General features: G+C 35.0%; 1 protein-coding gene across 1 annotated transcript in view; it reads left to right on the forward strand.

Moving 5' to 3' along the window:
- LOC106051810 (uncharacterized) overlaps nt 1-20,452 on the forward strand; it is a 33,994-nt gene extending 13,542 nt beyond the window's left edge. The window contains exons 3-13 of the mRNA XM_056021650.1: nt 74-183; nt 1,951-2,059; nt 2,279-2,406; nt 2,512-2,611; nt 11,642-11,769; nt 11,884-11,983; nt 12,818-12,933; nt 15,598-15,697; nt 15,905-16,029; nt 16,563-16,662; nt 20,239-20,452. Of these exons, the coding sequence (XP_055877625.1) occupies nt 74-183; nt 1,951-2,059; nt 2,279-2,406; nt 2,512-2,611; nt 11,642-11,769; nt 11,884-11,983; nt 12,818-12,933; nt 15,598-15,697; nt 15,905-16,029; nt 16,563-16,662; nt 20,239-20,437 (1,315 nt within the window). The 3' untranslated portion in view covers nt 20,438-20,452. The remainder of the gene's footprint in view (nt 1-73; nt 184-1,950; nt 2,060-2,278; nt 2,407-2,511; nt 2,612-11,641; nt 11,770-11,883; nt 11,984-12,817; nt 12,934-15,597; nt 15,698-15,904; nt 16,030-16,562; nt 16,663-20,238) is intronic.
- Nucleotides 20,453-21,727: the final 1,275 nt, after the last annotated feature.

A 21,727-nucleotide genomic window follows, 5' to 3' on the forward strand; every position in this document is an offset into this window, starting at 1 on the left:
TACTTAAATACTTATGTCATATACACATGAAGATTCCATGCTCCTACAAAATTGAAAGTAATTTATTCCACAGTGACTATAAATATGCCCTAGACTGCATCAATGCTGTCACTGTGGCTGGATGTCAAGTAGCAGCTGCAGCTGCATTTACAACTCTGAATGATTTAACTCACAATACATGTGGTAGGTTTGTTAGATTATGAAGGCTCTACGGAATTAATAACAGATTTATATTCAGTTTTGTTTTTATCATTTCAGTTTAATTATAAGATTTTGATTAAGGAGTTTGTAGCTAATGAACAATTGGTCAGATATAAAATGTATCAAGCGGTTAAGTATTCTTAGATTGCACAATTTAAATCTACTACAGCAAGATTTACTGATGCACAGTTTTCACAGCACAGTTTATTAATGCACAATTCATCATCTCTAAAATAAAAAAAATAGGCGTATATGTCTTTTAATGAATCTTTTTTTTTGGAAGAGTATTATCTTAAATGGTAAGATTGTGTATTCTCTTAAATGTGTTCTTTGAAATGGTTACGGTAAGATTGTGTATTCTCTTAAATGATAAGATTGTGTGTTCTCTTAAATGGTAAGATTATGTGTTCTCTTAAATGGTAAGATTATGTGTTCTCTTAAATGGTAAGATTATGTGTTCTCTTAAATGGTAAGATTGTGTATTCTCTTAAATGGTAAGATTATGTGTTCTCTTAAATGGTAAGATTGTGTGTTCTCTTAAATGGTAAGAATATGTGTTCTCTTAAATGGTAAGATTATGTGTTCTCTTAAATGGTAAGATTGTGTGTTCTCTTAAATGGTAAGATTATGTGTTCTCTTAAATGGTAAGATTATGTGTTCTCTTAAATGGTACGATTGTGTGTTCTCTTAAATGGTAAGATTGTGTATTCTCTTAAATGGTAAGATTATGCATTCTCTTAAATGGTAAGATTATGTGTTCTCTTAAATGGTAAGATTGTGTATTCTCTTAAATGGTAAGATTGTGTGTTCTCTTAAATGGTAAGATTATGTGTTCTCTTAAATGGTAAGATTGTGTGTTCTCTTAAATGGTAAGATTATGTGTTCTCTTAAATGGTAAGATTGTGTGTTCTCTTAAATGGTAAGATTATGTATTCTCTTAAATTTTAAGATTATGTGTTCTTTTAAATGATAAGATTTTGTACTCTCTTAAATGGTAAGATTGGGTATTCTCTTAAATGGTTATATTTTGTGTTTTTTTTTAATGGTAAGTTTGTGTATTCTATAAAATAGTAAGATTGTGTATACTCTTAAATGCTAAAATTGTATGTTCTCTTAAATGGTTATACTGTGTATTCTCTAAAATGATAAGATTGTGTATTCTCTTCATTGGTAAGATTATGTATTCTCTTAAATGGTTATATTGTGTGTTCTTTTAAATTAACTCGAATATGTGTAAATGTTAACTAAAATGTAAAATTAGACAAAATAAGTACACAAAATTTTAATGATTGAGTTTTTAGTGTGAAAATACAATCTTGAATTAATTTTATCACTTCAAAATCAATCATTTATGTAATATTTTATAGAGCTACATATTTAGCAGCATTTTTATAATCATATGCTCATTAAAAATATGATTTAAGAAGATAGTAATCATTATTTATACATAAAGTCCAAATTTTATCAGAACATTTCCTTTTGACTTGTGTGGATAATCTTCTATTGTATTATGTTTAAATAATACATACACCTGGAAAATAAATTTAAGTGTCAACAGATTATGCCAAACATCAAAATTACCTTTAAAAAAATGTTTTGATTTGATTTAATTCTAAAAAAAAGGTCCCTTAGAAGTGTAAATGAATTTGTAAAGTTGATTTAGAATTGCAATGGTTCTTTTGTGTTAACTTTGTCAGTGTTAAACAATAAATCTATCAAAATACACCTTATATCTGTTTTTTACAACAGGTCCTGATGGTAAACTAATAGGCTGTGGCCATGACATCTATCAATGTGTACTACAAGCTCAAAATATATTATTAGATTATAAAAATAACAATGTCATGGCTGCTTGTCCGTAAGTAGAAATGTATAAAATTGCTTGAAAATTATTTTTTCATATGCAAAAAAAATTATTATTGATTGAATCAATTAATTTTATTTTGCCTGAGTTTCCAACTAGAGTTTATCAATTTTAGTCTATATACTCAAATTAGTGTCTAGGTTTTGAAATACAGACAGTATTCTAGTGAGTGAATTTTTAGCACCTAATTTTGAGCGTTTGTGAACCTTTCAGTGTTGTGACCAAGTTCTCTACTTGTGCTAATGCCATCAAGGCTAACACTGAGTGTGATGCAGGATTGGTAGCTTCTTTGGTTGACGCAGAGACAATGTTTAAACAAGATACCTTATTGACTAGATGCTGTAAGTGTTACTCTTAAAACTAAGATATTCTTTTTATTCCTTTATTGCTAAATTTCTCCTTGGCATCTTTATTATAGAAAATTTTATCATATTTGTGACTTACAGATGGACCTTGTGCTGCTGCTATTGGAAACTGTACTTTAGGCCTGACCACTGATATCTCAGGACTATCTATTACTCAAACCAACTGGACAAGCTTTTGCAGGTAATACTTTTAGTCATTGAATTGAAAGATTATTAAATTTAGTTTAAAGCATCATAACAAAAAAATCTTTCCCTCTGGAGGCAAGTTTTCCTGATTCTTTATCTCACAATCAATTGGCTGCTTGGTTGTGTGATATGTGCTCTGGACTGTTATTTTGATGGTTCTAGGTTTGAACCCTGCACAAGGCCCTGTCAGAAGTTTGGGTTAGCATGGAATAAACTTCAATTCTAAAAGAATATCCAATATATATATTTATATATATAAATAAATGTAGGCCATGTTACATTTACAAAATAACTTCGCGTCAATAACACTAACCTATTAAACTATTCCTAATTACTAAATCTAGCAAAGCAAACAATGTGTTGACTTACTGTCAAACATGAACACACATTTCTCTGCAGTTCAAGGGAATCATCAATTTTTAGTGTTAAGTAGAAACAATAGTAGATCTCTATTGCAGCCAAGTAAGCCAGAAGAAAAAGGCCAGTTTACACATTTTTACAGCCTTTCAAATGGAGGGTGGCCATTCTAGGACAAAGATCAATTGGGATTTTGAAGACCGTAATTTATCCTCACTATATATATATATATATATATATATATATATATATATATATATATATATATATATATATATATATTGTTATGACCCTATTGGCGGCGCAAAAGGGTTAACTATAGACTCAGCTGACACACACGTGAATCACTCAGGTCAGCGGGGCCATGGACAAGGGACAGTACTACGATTACACGATTACAGGCAAATATGACCAATGTTATGGTCATGTGATCGAAAGCCTGCGTGTACGAGGACACAGTGTGTAGGAAAGCGGCAGTTCGAGACCGGAGAGCGTCGAGACCGGGACTGTTAGTCGGCTATGAAGTCGGTCCTGGTTGAGTCCTCAGGTGTTGATGTACGAGTCCAGAAAGAGAGACAGTAGAGTTTTGTACGGTGATGTACAGAGTGACATTTTAGTTGTTGATGTGTTTGGTGCCAATTGTCTAGTATTGGCTGTTATCTACTTATTCACTCATTATTAAAGTACCCGATATTGTGGAGCTGTTGTTGTCAAGTTCTTGATGTGTTGTGTTGAGTTTTAGCAGTGTTTACAGAAGACTGATTAGGAGAGAGAATCGTAACACTGGTGTCTTGAAGTGGGATTTCCTATGGTTTCTGTAAAACTGCTAGATGAACTGAATCTGAAAGAACTGAAACAAGAGCTGAAATGGCGAGGACTGAAGTACTACGAAAGGAACAACGAAACTCTTAAAGAACGTCTCCGGCAAGCCCTGGTGGATGAAGAGGAAGATCCAAACATGTTCCTCTTTGAACTCGAACCTGATGTGATAGAGCTCTTGATCACATTTCAAAAACAGATGTTGGCTGGCTTTCAGAATGTGATCAAGGGTGATTCGCAGAAAGAGACAGGTGAAGAAACAAGAGAAGAGACCAATAGCTCAACCAACGCTTTTGCTGTAGACGTACCTGATCTGAGTGCCTCCATCAGTCAGACAGAACCTGACAACGTTGTGTCTTTCCCCAAGCTCGTAGCTGAGGACATTAAAGACATCTGTCAATCTGCCAGTGTTGATGGGAGGAACTCGAATCCTGGTGGCTGCACCCAGATGTTTGGCAAGAACTTTGTGTGTCGAGCTTTGCAGGGAGAACGCCAACTCCAAGGAACCCATCGGCAAGGTCTGCACCCAGCAGACGTTTGTCCAGCTGACGAGACCAGAGTGAGAAGCCCTGGTGATGGTAAAGTAAGTGAACTGGAGCTTGATGCTGAAGATGAGGGACCTTCGCAAGTGGAGTGCTGCCAACTTGCTCCACTAGTTTGCCCTCCGGGCAAGCCTGAAGATGATGTTAGCCACAATGTCCCCTCCTGTGAACCTGAAACCCAACCCCCAAGTCTTTCTCTTCAAAGCCCTATGAAGAAACCTGTTAGACCAACGATCTTGGTGACCCCTGTCCTGACATATCCCTCCCCATGTGTTAAGTGGCTGCTCTCAGTAGTGAGCGACCAAAGAAGGCGACGTTTGCTGAGTCCAAAGTGCAGTGCGATGCAACCAAGACGTCAGTGCAACCAGGTGAAGGTCAACTGGAGCAGAAGAAAGAGACATACGCTGACTACAACACAGATGGCTCCATCGAGATGGCAATATAAGCCCATTGTCGCCCCCACCGATAGACCTCCTCCTGCATCGATTCATCTCCACTGCCCATGTCGTGAGATAGATTTTGTCCGGGACGGACAAATCTGAGAAGGGGGCAATGTTATGACCCTATTGGCGGCGCAAAAGGGTTAACTATAGACTCAGCTGACACACACGTGAATCACTCAGGTCAGCGGGGCCATGGACAAGGGACAGTACTACGATTACACGATTACAGGCAAATATGACCAATGTTATGGTCATGTGATCGAAAGCCTGCGTGTACGAGGACACAGTGTGTAGGAAAGCGGCAGTTCAAGACCGGAGAGCGTCGAGACCGGGACTGTTAGTCGGCTATGAAGTCGGTCCTGGTTGAGTCCTCAGGTGTTGATGTACGAGTCCAGAAAGAGAGATAGTAGAGTTTTGTACGGTGATGTACAGAGTGACATTTTAGTTGTTGATGTGTTTGGTGCCAATTGTCTAGTATTGGCTGTTATCTACTTATTCACTCATTATTAAAGTACCCGATATTGTGGAGCTGTTGTTGTCAAGTTCTTGATGTGTTGTGTTGAGTTTTAGCAGTGTTTACAGAAGACTGATTAGGAGAGAGAATCGTAACAATATATATATATATATATATATATATCCGCCCCCCCCCCGCCGGATAAAAATTATTTATATTTCAACCTAGTTTTTGATTATTTTGCTCCCCCCCCCCTCTAGAAGTTTTCGCCGATTTGGTGGTTTGGGGAGGTGGCGATGGCATCAATCCCGCTCCCCCCCCCCACCATAAACTTTCGAGTTAGGGGCGGTCCAATTTTTTTGTAGAAATCACAGCTTGTTAACACAATCAATTAAATATCTATTGATTAAAACTTGTTATTAATATTTTAACTAATCGTTTTATTATTTTGTTCCCCTGTTAGCCGATTGGGTGGGGTGGTGGGGCGAATACATCTACTTCCCTTCCCAACAAAGCCCTTTGAGGGGGGGGGGCGATCCTACTTCTATTTAGAAATCATTGTTTGTAAACAAAATTAGTTGAATTACTATATAATTTTTATATTATATCGCTATACTTCTGGTATCTTAGCCGATTCGGTGAGGTGGGGGGGGTGATTGCTTCTGCTGCCTGTCAGGTGGGTTTTGTCCTCGCGCTCATCTAGGGTATGATGTACTCCGCCGGGCTCCCCACCTGAACAGTGTTTATTAACTTTATGCCGGGGTTATAATTTAGCCTTGGCTCGTCTGCCTGGGCACCCCTAACAGTCTAGTAATCAATTTATGCAATAAATATCCAGGAACGAATAAACCAAATATTAACGTATACTAGTGAATAACAATATTGCATATAACAACAAAGGTTTAATGAGTTAATGATATATATGATATTATGAGGCATACATTATGAATAAATATCAATAGCCATTACAAATTACATTCACAGGACTATAGCACACCTTAATCTCAGTGCCATAGTCAATCAGTTCTCACAACGCCAACCCAACGCCACGGGCAATAGTCAACTACCAAGCCTACAACTCAGACTTGACTCCAGCAGAGTCCCAAGCCTGCGTCCCTGGATAAGAAAAATAAACACTCCTTTGATACCGCCATTCTCACGATTATTAAAGAAACGATTTTAGATCTACGACATGTAGAAGATAGTAAAATAAACTAACTTACCCAATACTGGGGAATAACACCACACAGATAACTCAATCTCAAGGCACACCAAGCGAACACAAAGAGACTCATCTCAAGGCACAACAAGAGAACAATGACACTAATATAGCGCATCCTTAGGAACAGAACTAATAAAACCTTATGGTGCTCAAACGAAAATACCCTACAAGATGCGCACGACACTGCCCTCCCCACTCTAGGCCTCTGAGTGGGGGGGGGCGGTCAAATATTAATAGAGAAATCATAGTTTGTTAGCAAAATTGTTGAATATCTCTATAATATAAATATATGCTAAATATTGATGTTTTAACCCATTTGTATATTATGTCGCACACAGACTTTTATCTCAAATTTTAGCATTAGTAAATATAAATGAAAAAGGGTTGTACCAGGTGTGAGGAGCGACATGCAATACTTTTTTTCTTTTTGTATTTTAGTGAAGAAATTACAAAATAAAAAAAAATGTCACTAATATAATTTATATATGCTATAAATTAAATTCTTATATCGAGTCGCCCCACCCATATTCTTTAATGCCAAATGCAATCATTAGCAGAAATTTTAAAAAGGAGCGAGGATTAACGTTTTCACTCTACCGCCCTCTCCCCTTTCCAGACGTAAACATGACGTTTTAAAACAGAATAGTCAAACATGGCGACAGAGTTTATGTAATTGCACACACATTTATCTTAGTTATCTTAAGAAAGACTTTGTTTTAGACAATTGAGATGAGTTCTGAACCCAAATACTATTTTCCTAGGTACCTTTTTCCAACCTTTACTCGTACTGATATTTTTCTTTTGTATAAATAATTTTGAGACTCACAATATATGCTTGAATCCTAAAAATGCAAAAAATTTAGAGTAGAATCTAATGAGTTCATTTAATTTCTCCTCCCATTTCCAAAATGTTTTGTTTAGAGCTTTGAATTATAGTTCTGTATCAAAACAAAATTACAAACATGCCTATTGAACAAAATGTATCACTTACAAAGGAGCTTTTTTTTTTTTTAAATATTATTTTTCGAATATTTATTTTTCGGCGGCGATCCTCAAAGTCTTTATCTAAATATGCGGGGTACCTTATCTTTTCAAGGAGCAAATTGGTTTTGTTTGCAATGTAGTATGGGCCTGTACATTCATATTAGAATATATTTCAAGTAAATCATTTTCAAAAGGTCCTTTTTGAATAGGATGAATAATGAGCTGTAGATGTCAGGAAAATGCGTTTCTGCTGTGAAGAATGCAAGAAAACACTTTTGGCGTTGGACCCCATAGCTGTCAAGAGAAAGGCCTCAACATGGCTGTTTTTTGTTGTTTTTTTTTTGTTGGTGGGGGGGCCAAAGGTTGAGAAACATTGCATTTAAAAAAAAAATTATGCTTAGGGTTAGGGTTTCCTGGGCTTTAGGGTTAGGGTTTGGAAAAGAATCACCCCCTCCCAAATTCCGAAGTTCTGGATCCGCTAGTGCCTTAACCTGCAATATATGTGGACGGTAGTGTTCCTCTCTAAAATAAAGCTCCACAGCCACATGAAAAAGTGTTCGAGATGAACCATAGTCGTTCTACGACTGAAGAAGGCCAATAAAAAAGTAAATAAATAAATAAAAATAAATAAATAAGTAAATACATAAAAATAAATAAATAAATACATACAAATATATAAATAAATAAATACATAAATATATGGTACCCCGACAAAAAAGGGCGGACAAAATAGCGCTAACAAAATAGCGCCGACAAAATAGCGCGGAAAAATATTTTACATTTATTTGCAAAAATTACTTTAGATATCGTAAAATATGAATAGAGCCAATATTTTTTATTTTATTTTAACGTTACGTTATCATTATTTTTCAGTAATTTTGCAGGAAACACTTTAGATATCTTAAGATATAAATATGCAATATTATGCACAAATTATACTAAGCAAAAATGAAAAATTTCTAAATAAATCTTTTATTTATATTCTAAAAATGCACCTCAAAAACACCCATATATACTTCTATATACTTTTCAGATTTACATCCACATACATATACACATTTTCACAAATTTAAATTGTATGCAATGTCACGTAGAAACTCCATCTGTTGCTTGTTTCCGTACATTGGCAATATAGCTGCAAGACGTCTGTTAAGTTGGAGGCACTTTGTCTTGCTTGCAGCTTTACTTCGTTCTCCAGCATTGTACCTCAGAATCTTGTTCTCAGTGTTCTCCTGTTCTCTGAGGAAGTGAGAGATTAACTTGTACACATTGGAGTGATGACCGTCAATAGACAGTTGAAATGCATGGTGCCATCACCCCACAGAATTGTTTGTTCGTGGTAGATTGTCCTGCACACGATCTCTAACATTCCATAATGCTATAGGAAATTTTGTAGTCACTCTGCGGTTTCGTCTCTGGCGACCAACATCGTTGTCCTCCCAATAGTCATACAAATTTCTTCTTCAAAGGCAGGATTTACAGATAAGAATAGTGATCGGCAGATTAACTAATCGCCCTGGTTTAATCAAAGAGAGATGCCGCAGATAATCAAGATTGAACTTAAAATCACCTAAATATATTTCCTTTGTTAAACTTTTATACGGAAGCGGTACAACATTATGATGTATAGTATAAACTTCAACCACCATCTACCATAAAAAGGAAGTTTGCCGCCCCTGTTCTGTAGTCACAGATTAATAATACTAATTAATAATGATAATAACGAGACTGTCTTGATCAAGGTAGACATATATAACTTCTACATCGCCGACTTTAAATGTGACTGATGCAACTCCCTTCAGTTCTAATGCTTCATCCCCCAATGCTAGTAGGGTAGTATTTGAATTCTTTAACTGAGTATCAGTTTCTAAATTGTTCCACGTTGACTCTGATATCACATTAGCTTGTGCTCCTGTGTCAATCTTCATTTTGACTATTTTTCCCATAATATTGACATCAACCATCCAAACTTTGACATTGTTGTCAGTACCAATTGCTTCAAACCACAACTCATTTACTTGGCTTGCCTGACTTTCATCTTCCAGAAAATCAACAGCCTTGAAGTGTTTCGAACGACATTTTACAGCGAAGTGATTTCTCTTTTTACATTTTCGGCATGTCTGTCCGAATGCTGGGCAATTGTATTTTCCATGAGATCCACCACAAGATCTGCAATCTCTAATGAGACTTGTTACATGATTCTTTGCCATTTTTCCCTGTGAGGTTTTGACTGGCTTTCTATCTTCTGTCTTCTTTAATTTATTAGCAGCATCCACATGTAGTCCTTTCATATCTATCATTTGGTTCTGTGTATGCTCGTCAGCACGAATTATGCTTGCTGCCTTCTCTAAAGTTAAGTCTACATCTCTCAGAAGTCTCTCTCTCACTCGATCCGACTGTATGCCACACACCAATCGATCTCTGATGAGTTCATCTCGAAGGTTGTCAAACTTGCATTCTTTTGCCAAATTCTTTAACTCAGTATAATACTGTTCAAACGTTTCTCCGTCTTTCTGCTTTCTTGAAAAGAATTTAAATCTGTCATACACAGTGTTGGACTTAGGCAAAAAATGATTCTGAAACCTTTCAATTACTTTGTCTACAGTCTCATCTTCACATACTTGAAAAGTATTGTAGATGTCGCGAGCGGGTTCACCGATCAGGTGTAACAATAAAGCTTTCTTCACTGGCTCGGGCTTCGTATTTTTTTCAGTGGCAACCATAAACAGTTCAAAACTTTGTCTCCATTTTTTCCATCTTTCAGATAGATTACCGTCTAGTGACAACGGTTGAGGATCGAATAATTCCATTATTCGTACAGATTCTAGATTCTATGTCTAGATCTAGATCTAACAACATGAACTAACGACACCACAAATAAAATGTACTTTTAGCAATTTAGAAACCACTAGATCTAAATCTACCTTTTACCAGCACTTTAAAGCAATGTGACACTAGATTTGACACCTAATCTAACACCAGATCTGACACAAGATCTGAAAACAAATCTGACATCATGTTCTGTAGTCACAGATTAATAATAAATTACTAATTAATAATGATAATAATGTAGAAGTTATATATGTCTACCTTAATCAAGACAGTCTCGTTATTATCATTATTAGTTAGTAACGTCTACAGTAATTTATTATTAATCTGTGACTACAGAACAGCCCCTTTAGCAATCGGTTTGGGGAGCGCTAAAGAGCTTTTCAGCATTTCTAAGCTTCAGAAACCCATTCTCCTTTAGTCTAGCTTGGACTATGTCTCCTAGTAAGAAGATTGTAAGTCACAAAGTTAAGAAAGGATGGCACTGGCCATATCTGAAGTGTGAGAGACATTCAATTTCATCCCAGGCAAATGAGCAGTGATTCTCAAACTTTTACCGTTGGCATCCAGTTAAACGTTAAGTCTTGTTCTTGTCAGAAATAGTGCTTTGTAGATAACTATAAAGTGTTTTGTATAACCAAAACAATTTTTTTCTAGAAATAGTATTAAAGAGTCATCAGATTCCTTCTCCGTCCAGCAAGGTGGTCTGGGGAAGTCCGTTAACTCCGCCAAGTGTTTTCCTGCCTTCTGAGCTTCATGAATTCCTTCTCTTTCGTCTACAACACATTTTTCTTCCCGTAGTAAGAAAATCCCAGGTCGATGTTAAACTATAACGGAGTGATCCGTTAATTAACGTTAATTAAGTTTTTTTTTTAAAATCTGACCGCAATATATAAAGTCCGCACTATTTTGTCTTGCTCTATTTTGTCGGGAAATTTCACGCTATTTTATCGGCACTATTTTGTCGGGTCACCTAAATATACATATATAAATAATATCAGAAAACATTTATCAAAACTAATTCCCTAAATACTAGTTAATCTCAAATGACAAGTTAGTTATTTTATCAAATTAGGAAAAGCAGAAAAATTCTTGTGAATAATCATGTTCGTTGTAATGTTCTGACTTGAGCGATGATGAGTGAACACTTCAACTGTTAATTTAGGATCACTATAAATAATGTGCATTATCAATATTTTATGTTTTTTTTTCTTTTGCACAGAGGCTCTGAAACAATGTGTGACTTATCCATTCCTTATAAATATATAATGTCTTTTCTATGCTTTTTTGAAAACCTAATAAGGTAGATAACTTATGAAAAATAAAAATAATACAAGGTAAAGTAAATGTAATATTACATGTTTTATTCCAACAGAGATTCATTTACAGCATTGGGCTGTATGAAAAACTTTACTGCAACCAGTGTTTGCTCATCTACTTCAGGAGCACAATTTCTACGAGCGCAGTTGGCAAGTCAAAATGCCTACTTGAAAGATTATTGTGGTGAGAATCTTTCTAAAAAAAACTTTACAATGACAACTAACATTTTCCTTCTCCCACAATTGTTATTTTTTTTGTTATGGCTTAAAAAAATGATGTGATTTTTTCAATCATTAGATGCCAGTGGTCGACCCTCCCAATGTGTTGTTGGTTTAAGCATGTGCAATACAGATATTGTGAGCCTAACTCCACAGTCAGATATTAAAACACAATGCGCGTAAGTTTTAAACAAGATTATCTTGAAAATAGTATATTTATTTTGTTATTTACTTTGTTTTCTGTTTTTTTATGATGCTAATCATAAAAAAAACAAGAACATATAGCCTTGTGCACCATAAATTTTTTTATGATAATATTCTTTTTTTTTTTGGGGGGGGGGGGGGGTCTTTTGTTACATTTTCTTCTGACTTAGAAATAAAAATCATGGTGACAGAAATATAATCTTAAATATGAAAAGGCTATTCTCTTTGGGTAAAGAAAAAAAAAAGCACAGCAGTGTCTAGGCTTCATTGAACTTATTTTATCCTTCAACTACACCTAATACTTTAGGTAATTTCCGCTTTTGGCATGTTGTTTTAAAACTTCAAATGTGAAATTGAAATGATGTTGAGCTTGTTAATGATATATTATTTTCATGTGTGCTTAAATAATAAAACACAATAACACAGTTTGTGTTCAATAGAAACAAAGAAGTTTATCACATAAATAATCACAGACTTGAAAAATCATTCAACTAGTTAAAATACAAAATGTATATGAATATTTCCTGTTAAATTAAAAGTGAAACTCCTGAACAGGCAAGATTCTATTAAAACATGGCTAAAATTAAATATGCATAGCTTTAGGATGTGTGATCTCATAAAGATTGTAAATTGATGAAAGTCATATTCAGATCTGCTCCGTAGGTCCTGTTAGGCTAACAGAACCAAAAAACATTTTGACCTAGGGTAAATGGCATGACAATTTATACCTTGAGACTAAGACTTAAGAAAAAAAATATTTTATGTTATTTAAAAATTTTTTTTTTACATTATATTACTATTTTTTTAAGGGCTGCAGCAAAATTTTTAGAATGCACTAGTTCTCTCCCTTGTGAACAAGAATTAGCTGCTCTTGTTCAAGATATGAGAAATCAGTTTCAGACAGGGGAGCGCACTACAAATTGTCGCAAGTTTTTTACTTTTCAATTCTTTTATGACAACACAATTAATTTTTCATTAATCTGCAAGTTTTATATAAAGGTTTATATCTACTGTACAACTTTTAATTAATTTACATCTGGCAAGAGATATATTTTGATTTCACTTGTTGGATCTAGCACCTATAGAAAGCTCAGAGGGCCCCGTTTACAAGAGGGTAATATAAAACCTCATACAATCTAATACATTCTTTAGTGGAATTCACGAGGCCCTTTAGGTGGTCCTACCGGCCCACCGGGCTTTTGCCCGAATGCCCATATAGCCATTCCACCCCTGATCCCTGATCACATATCTACCTCTCTTTAAAGCAATGCGTCATTTGATACTATGCTTCCCAGATAATGTTACGTCACGTACCGGGCCTAAGGCTGGCCCTGTTGATATCCAGCTCGCAGTCAACGAATTTTCATCACGCTGCTGCTTTTTTTGGTTAACATATAAATCTCAGTAAAACAGAAATCATGTTCCAGAAGTCACCCAATAAAACCTACTCAGCCCAAAGATCACCGCGCATAGACATCCCTTAAAGTGGTAGACGGTACGTGACGTTTTGGCGACGCCGTTTTGGCGACGCCGTTTTGGCGACGGGACGTTTTGGCGCGAGCCGTTTTGGCGACGGGACGTTTTGGCGCGAGATATCATTTGACGATAATTTAACAAGCACGTAGCTTTTATAACAATGTTTATTTCACTCTACCATAATATTGTATGTATAGCATGAATTCTAACACCGTTCAGCGATTTTTTTTTTTTTTTAATTATAAAGGTTTTGCTTATTTCATGAATATAGGCCTATAATAAGTTAGATTTCTGAATGGTAATGACATGCTATATGTGAGTTCTGCTAATCACACTGGATGACATTTTTGGATTTCTTTCCAAAAGATTTTTTTTATTTGACATTAGTGTAATATACGAACTAGCTAAGTGCCACACTTTAATATAACAAAAACCATGTTAACATCTAAAGCTCTATTACGCTGAATGACGACAATAACTCCACACATAGTAAAGATCAAGACACGGAATGTGGTCAGTACAAACTCAAACGTGAAAAGATATATTTTGAGAAATTGGGTAGGGGTGATTTGGGTGGCACTAATTCTAGGTGTAAATTATTAAATTAAACCATTATAATTTATAATAGGGTCTCCTTGTTTTCAAGGAGCAGCTGAAAATCATCTGAAACTCATAAAAATGTCCTTAAAAAGGCAAAATTGTCATTTTGGGGTGTCAATCAAAATGGTAAAGCCAGTCCTACGTGTGATATAAAAAAACGGCATCGTCAGCTTTCATTTAATAAAAATGTAATGCAAATACGAATTTATTTTCTAATACAAAATCTTTATTTTCACTTATTATCCTTATCCCTACCCTTACTGATCCGCGCGCAATCCATTTCACAAAGGGGCCCCACAAATGTTAGGGCCGGCCCTGGTTGTGCAAGTAAGGCATAGATAAGCTGTGTTATGACCATTTCCTATGTTTTGGTATGGGACAGTAGACTTCGAAGCTTAAACACATTACGATAATTCACCAGCAAAATAATAACAAAGTAAAAGCTACCTATGGTGTAAACAATTTATAAAGCCTTTAAAACACAATAACTAATCATACAAAAGATATTTAATTTCATTATTTTTCTTCCATAGTTTCATAATGGATCAATGTACAATAAGATGGTGCGCAAATGTTTAATTAGGCCAATTGAATCATTAAAACTTTTTCTTGTTTGGGAAGAAAAGTCTTAGTGTACTGCTGTGAGCCTAGTGACGTAAGCGGTGTCAAGTTTTTTCCCATTGACGTCATATAGAAAATTTCATTCATAAAACATTCTAGCCAAAATTAATTTTTCGATAATGAGCCATTTTCAAATCAATATAACGGTCTACTTCGAGTTTTCCCGATGTGGCCAATGAGTTGAGAATTTTTTTCTCACTATTATGCACATACCGTGAAATTTTAAAGAAAATCGTTAGAGCCGTTTTCGAAATAAAATTTATATACATATATAAATATAAATATAAATATAAATATATATACATACATACATACATACATACATACATACATACATACATACATACATACATACAAGAATTGCTCGCTTAAGAGTATAGGATTAGAACTCAGTGCACTAGTGTCTATGAACCCTCGTTAAATATCTCGTGTTAATAAAGACCTTTTGTTGGTACTATCTTATTGTGACGTAATGGAATGTTTTTCCTTTGACGTCATATGAATGGATTCTTTAAATCTAATGCTAAAAAAACTCGGTGCATCCATGTCTATGAACCCTCGAAAAATTGCTCGTATTGATGAAGGCATTTTTAGTCTAACTAGACTGTGCGACGTAGTGAATTTTTAATTTCTTTTGACGTCATGGAATTAATTTTTTAAATGAAATGCTATAAGAACTCACTCGGTGCACCAATGTCTATGAACACTTGATAACTGGCTCGTATTGATGAAGGCGTTTTTTAGTCTAACTAGGCCGTGTGACGTAGTGTTGTTTTTTTCTATATGGAAAGAATTCTTCAAAGGAAATGCTAGAACAACTCGGTATAGTAATGTTTATTAAACCTCGTGTTTAAAATCTTTCTTATATAATGTTCATTTTTTTAAAATCTAGCCACTGTTGGCAGCTGTAGTCATCGTCTAGCTTATTGTCAGTCTGCTGAAGATGAATTAAAGGCCATCCATGATGCTATGACCAGTTCTGTTTATTGCCGGTAAAAAAATATATTTTACCTAATTACAATGCTTATATTGTTTGTCTGTCTGTCTGCCTTTTAACTTCTACATTATTGAGAGATATAGTTGTAAGTGCATAGTTCTTTCCCTTAGATTAACTTTTTTTTTCGAGTTGATTAAGTTTTCTTTTTACTTTACTGTACAAAGTTTGTAAAAGTTAAAACTATTGACTAACATGTTTACAGGATCGCAATGTCTGCCTCTAGATGTTTTGAATTTGTCAGAAATGATCCAATCTGTTATCGTGAAAATATGATAGTTGATGGTTTTGAAATCTCATTGGTTACAAATATCGTACCTACATGTGGAGGTAATTTATAGTTGTTTTTTTTTTAAATGTTTTCTTATGTCTACTTCTAAACTGAATATAAAACTTGATCATGTGGTTACCTGCTTTTGCCCCTCCCCCTCCAACTAGTTTTCTAATCGTCACGAGAATGAGATTTTGAGTAATCTTCGGGTCCACCCACTCTCATGTCACTCAATCACATAACCAACATACCAATACATAATCACACAAGTATGTCTTCTTCGCTGCCTGAATCAGAAAATGAGTAAGTACTAACAGCTGAGGGTGTCAAGGATTCAATATCCATATTGAATACATTTTTTTAAATTTTTCTTTAATTATTATATTTGAAGTTTAATTATGGAGGTATGGTCTTTTTAAAAATATATTTTTAAATATGTTTTTTTTTTAAGGCTATAGCTTGAATTCCTGATGATTTACTTTATTAATGGATTCCAGCAACTGGTAGGAAGATGAACAAAGTTGAAATTTTTTTTTTGGTTGGAGGAAGGGGTTGAAACTCTATATTGTTTTTCTAAAAATTTTATTTTCAGCTGTCACTGGCACGTGCGTAGAGCGTCTGAAGATTTGTGATAGTTTTGAATATATTATTAGGAGCATCACCACTACAACAGGCATCATTATTTACTGCGGGTAATTTTTTTTTTCAAATGTTGTTATCAAAGGTCAGAGTTCACTCCACCCTTAAAATTATTTCCACCATACTTAGCCTTGGACCTAAAAGTCTTTTTGTAGATTTTCATAAATAGCTAACTTTTTGGTGAATCTGGCATACAAAATAATGGAAGTGCCATGAAGCTAGTTTTTATAAAGGTGTAGGATAATTTTTGTGAACATTTCACCACTGCAGAATCAAATTTCCATTTTTAGCAAAAATGATATTAATTCCCCAAGGACTTTTGTAAAAGACTTTTTTTTTTATATTTATTATAATTTTCCCAAATTACATTTTTCATCATGGTATCAATAGAACTGATGGGAGAAATATCTACTTCTTTCGGCGCTTTGATCTCATTGTCTAAAATTTCAAGACAATCTTCACAAATTTTTCGTGTCTATCCATTCGAACAGATGGCCATCAGAAACGAGAACTTCATTTCATCACTTTGTAATCATTTACTTTGGTCTGAGATAAGTTTTGTAACGACGCCATGAAAGTTTTGTTTGTGTGATTTCAGCAAAATACCTGATGCTTGTGTTGCATTCTTTACAGAATCATGATTCAATCTTTCTTTCAAACTTGGACAAAATTGTTTGTAACCTTCAGGTTACATAAAAATGTAGTTTTTTGGATTATGGGTGACCACAAGTACAACCTCTCCGATATTAATTGGAAATCATTAACCATAGACCACCATCAAAACCTTAAGGATATTAATGAACTATTCATAGAAACAATATACAATTTAAATTTAGAAATAGTATTAAGAAACCAACTAGACTAAACAACATATTAGATCTATTTCTGACCAACAGACCTGGATTAGTGGTAAATTATGAAATAGGCCTAATCCCTGGACTATCTGACCATGATATCATTAAAATGCACACTCAAATAAAAGCAGTACCAATATAAAACCCAAAAGAAAAATCTTGCTCTGGAACAAATGCAACCTAACACAACCTAACTGTGCATTGGTTGATCTAAAGAAGGTACAATGACGAGCGTGTATGTTTGGCCTTACATTCTTTATTTCTCTTAACTCAAATCTGTCTCATTTGGGTCTGAGCCTGGCGGAGGGATACATAACATACATTCAGCACTTGCCATATGTCCATCGATGATTACGCTTGAAAAAATATCAACATGAACTTCTCCAGCATGTGTAAAATTTTGAAGCTCTAAACCTTTGTGAATTGAAGTTCTGAGAACTAAACGAACTGCCCAAATTATCGTACGGTAAAATTAAACCAGATAGTTCTCTGGAAAATCTTGTCATTCTTCTTACTTTTTATGCAGTGTTTTTTTTTTTTTTTTCGTTTTTAAACATTTGGTTGGTACCTGTTATTACATTTGATTTTGTTTTGTTTTGTTACGTAACAAATATCCAGGGCCCTTCCCCCCATTTGTTTCGAATACGTGAAAAGTCATTGAGTGAATGCTTAAAAGGGACTGTTTGTTCCGTTTGTTACAATTTGTTTACAAACGGTCTTTTTTAAAATTCACTCTATCACTTTTCACGTATTCGAAACCAATAGTCCAAACAATACCTAACAGTAATTAAAAGGGAGTTGGTACAAAGACTGCTACGCATTGAGATATTGTAGCAATTACCTAGCAGTAATTAAAAGGGAGTTGGTACAAAGACTGCTACGCATTGAGATATTGTAGCAATTACCTAGCAGTAATTAAAAGGGAGTTGGTACAAAGACTGCTACGCATTGAGATATTGTAACAATTACCTAGCAGTAATTAAAAGGGAGTTGGTACAAAGACTGCTACGCATTGAGATATTGTAGCAATTACCTAGCAGTAATTAAAAGGGAGTTGGTACAAAGACTGCTACGCATTGAGATATTGTAACAATTACCTAACAGTAATTAAAAGGGAGTTGGTACAAAGACTGCTACGCATTGAGATATTGTAACAATTACCTAGCAGTAATTAAAAGGGAGTTGGTACAACGACTGCTACGCATTGAGATATTGTAACAATTACCTAGCAGTAATTAAAAGGGAGTTGGTACAAAGACTGCTACGCATTGAGATATTGTAACAATTACCTAGCAGTAATTAAAAGGGAGTTGGTACAAAGACTGCTACGCATTGAGATATTGTAACAATTACCTAGCAGTAATTAAAAGGGAGTTGGTACAAAGACTGCTACGCACTGAGATATTGTAACAATTACCTAGCAGTAATTAAAAGGGAGTTGATACAAAGATTGCTACGCATTGAGATATTGTAACAATTACCTAGCAGTAATTAAAAGGGAGTTGGTACAAAGACTGCTACGCATTGAGATATTGTAGCAATTACCTAACAGTAATTAAAAGGGAGTTGGTACAAAGACTGCTACGCATTGAGATATTGTAGCAATTACCTAGCAGTAATTAAAAGGGAGTTGGTACAAAGACTGCTACGCATTGAGATATTGTAACAATTACCTAGCAGTAATTAAAAGGGAGTTGGTACAAAGACTGCTACGCATTGAGATATTGTAACAATTACCTAGCAGTAATTAAAAGGGAGTTGATACAAAGATTGCTACGCATTGAGATATTGTAACAATTAGTGTTTAATTTGTTTTTATTTAGTTTGTAACATTCACAGTCCATTTCATGTCCCTATCCCCGCGGTAATCTTCACTAGAAAAGTTAGAATGTACGTTGATTAACATTAGAGGTTCACATCAATTTTATTGGCATGATTAAAAAAAAACAACACTTTTAACTTTTTTTCCTTGTCTTTTTGTTTTTTCACCTTCACCTTCACCTGTCCCTTAGTGACTTTTAGTCTGTTAGACCGTTGGGGCACCACACAAGATTTGTCGACCGTCTCTCGCCATTCCTCTTTTGTCTTTTTGCCTTGGATAGAACCATCTTCAATGGCAGGCCATTTCTTTCTTTTATGTTGTCTTCCCCTCGCTTTCTTTGTCTGCCTCTTCTTCTTCTTCCTGGTACTGTTCCCTGAAGGAAGGTCTTTGCTAGCCCCTAAGACCTTGTAGGCTACTTTGGCCATAGAGTTTTAGTTAGCGTTTTTTTTTAACAATAGTTAGCAGGTCATTGTGGGGTCCATTGCTAGGATCCTCTTCTCTATCTCAGCGTCCAAGACTCGCAAGCATGTAAGAATGTGTCCATGACCAGGGAGTGCATCTTTTGAAGTCACTTATTGTCACTCTGCGTAGAAGAAAAAGTAACTTCAATCTTTGGTCCGGTTCACTAAGACGTAGAAGGATTTTACGCCTCTACTGCAAGCGATTTAACCATGTTGATTAGAAAATTAAATTGACTTTTTAAAAACAGTTTTGTAAAAGCTGCATCCTTTTCCCGATAAACTGATAAGGTAGATATAATTTATTAGTGGGACAAAACGTCTAGCAAACCTTTTTTTTTTTCGATCATTCTACTCTAAATAGATGTTTTCAGTGCTTCCAAAGTTGGGTATTTTCTACTAGATCTGTGGCATTTGTATGTGCTCAATAAAATCACAATTTTGTGAACAAATCCACCCAATAAAAATACATCATTTGTGTACATTTATGGACAGACTTACAGAACGCGTTATTGATTGTTTTGAACGAACCAGAATATCTGGGAGATGTTCAGAGCCAAAGACTTCATTCGAGAACAGAATCATATCTCTGTGGCAAGGTAAGGAAAGGATGTCAGTAGTTTCCGGCATGGGGGGCATTAGGGCCTACATTTCAGACACAAGAGTGATGAACTACATAATTTCAAATGAATAAATACATTTTAACTCTTTCTCTCCTAATTGACGATACCACCATTGATTTGACCTCGTTAAATTAAATTAACGTAGAATTGTATAAACTGTATTTCGTGTTAAATAAAATGGGCATGCATTCCCCTTTAATTCTATACCAAATAAAACATTTTCTGATTACAAACAACAAAGCTATTGAAGCTTAATCATAACAGGGGAGTGAAATAGTAATGAGCGAAATGAAGAAATCCGTCAAAACGTGGAAAAATAATTACGGAGAGAAAGAGTTAAAAAAGGAGTTTATGGGAACCGAGCCTATGTGTCTTCACAAAGTTCACCATGCACTGTGGACGGAACTTTCGAGGGGTTTGATAGCACAGATTAACAGTCCAGTCGTAGTTTGGGCTTTAATGGATTAGAAAATTAAATTACCTTCCGTACAAGTATGGAGGCGCGGCGGTTCAGTGGTAAGGAGTCCCGGGTTCGAATCCTGGTGAAGACTGGGATTTTTAATTTCGGGTTTTTTAGGGCGCCTCTGAGTCCACCCAGCTCTAATGGGTACCTAACAGTTGGGGACAAGTAAAGGCGGTCGGTCGTTGTGCTGGTCACAGAAACCGCTGAACTTTACAGCTTTATATCATCTGCTCATAGATCGCAAGGTCTGAAAGGGGAACTTTACTTACTTTCTTATTTCTTGTACTTTCAAGTTCAAGGGGAATTAGTAGATCAAATTGTGTAGCTGATTATATTTTCTGCAGAGTAGTTTCCCATTTCGTTCGCCAAAAGTTGCATGCTAAAGTAAAAGCACTTAAGACAAGATTGAAGATTATGATAAATGTTTATATTATGTAGTCTATAAATATTTTTTCCCAATTCCTACTATTATTAAATATTAGCTTACAGTCTTTTCATGAGTGGCTAGAGATGGCTGAAAGGAAAAAGTTTGTCAAAGTCTGGAGAATTCCAAAACTAGCAGCGAAGTTGATAGAGCGTCGCGCTAATCACATGAATGTCGTGGGTTCCATTCCTATATTGGACAACTCGATCCTAGCTAATCAAATCAGATCAGATCCGATTCCATTTGATCTGATCAGATTCTACCCAATCAATGACGATCCTATCAAATCAAGTCCGATTCGATTAGATTACATTGGAATGGATCTTATTTAAACACAAAGTTGGTCTAGAGAATGATATTATTTAAATTTATATTACTTGTTTAATTGTGAAGAGGATCTGTTTATGAAATGAAATTTCCTAATGTTTTTTTTTAAATATCTAGAACTAATACATATTTATATAACCTTTGAAA

The sequence above is a fragment of the Biomphalaria glabrata genome, chromosome 2, assembly GCF_947242115.1.
Source record: "Biomphalaria glabrata chromosome 2, xgBioGlab47.1, whole genome shotgun sequence".
Classification (NCBI taxonomy): Eukaryota; Metazoa; Mollusca; class Gastropoda; family Planorbidae; genus Biomphalaria; species Biomphalaria glabrata.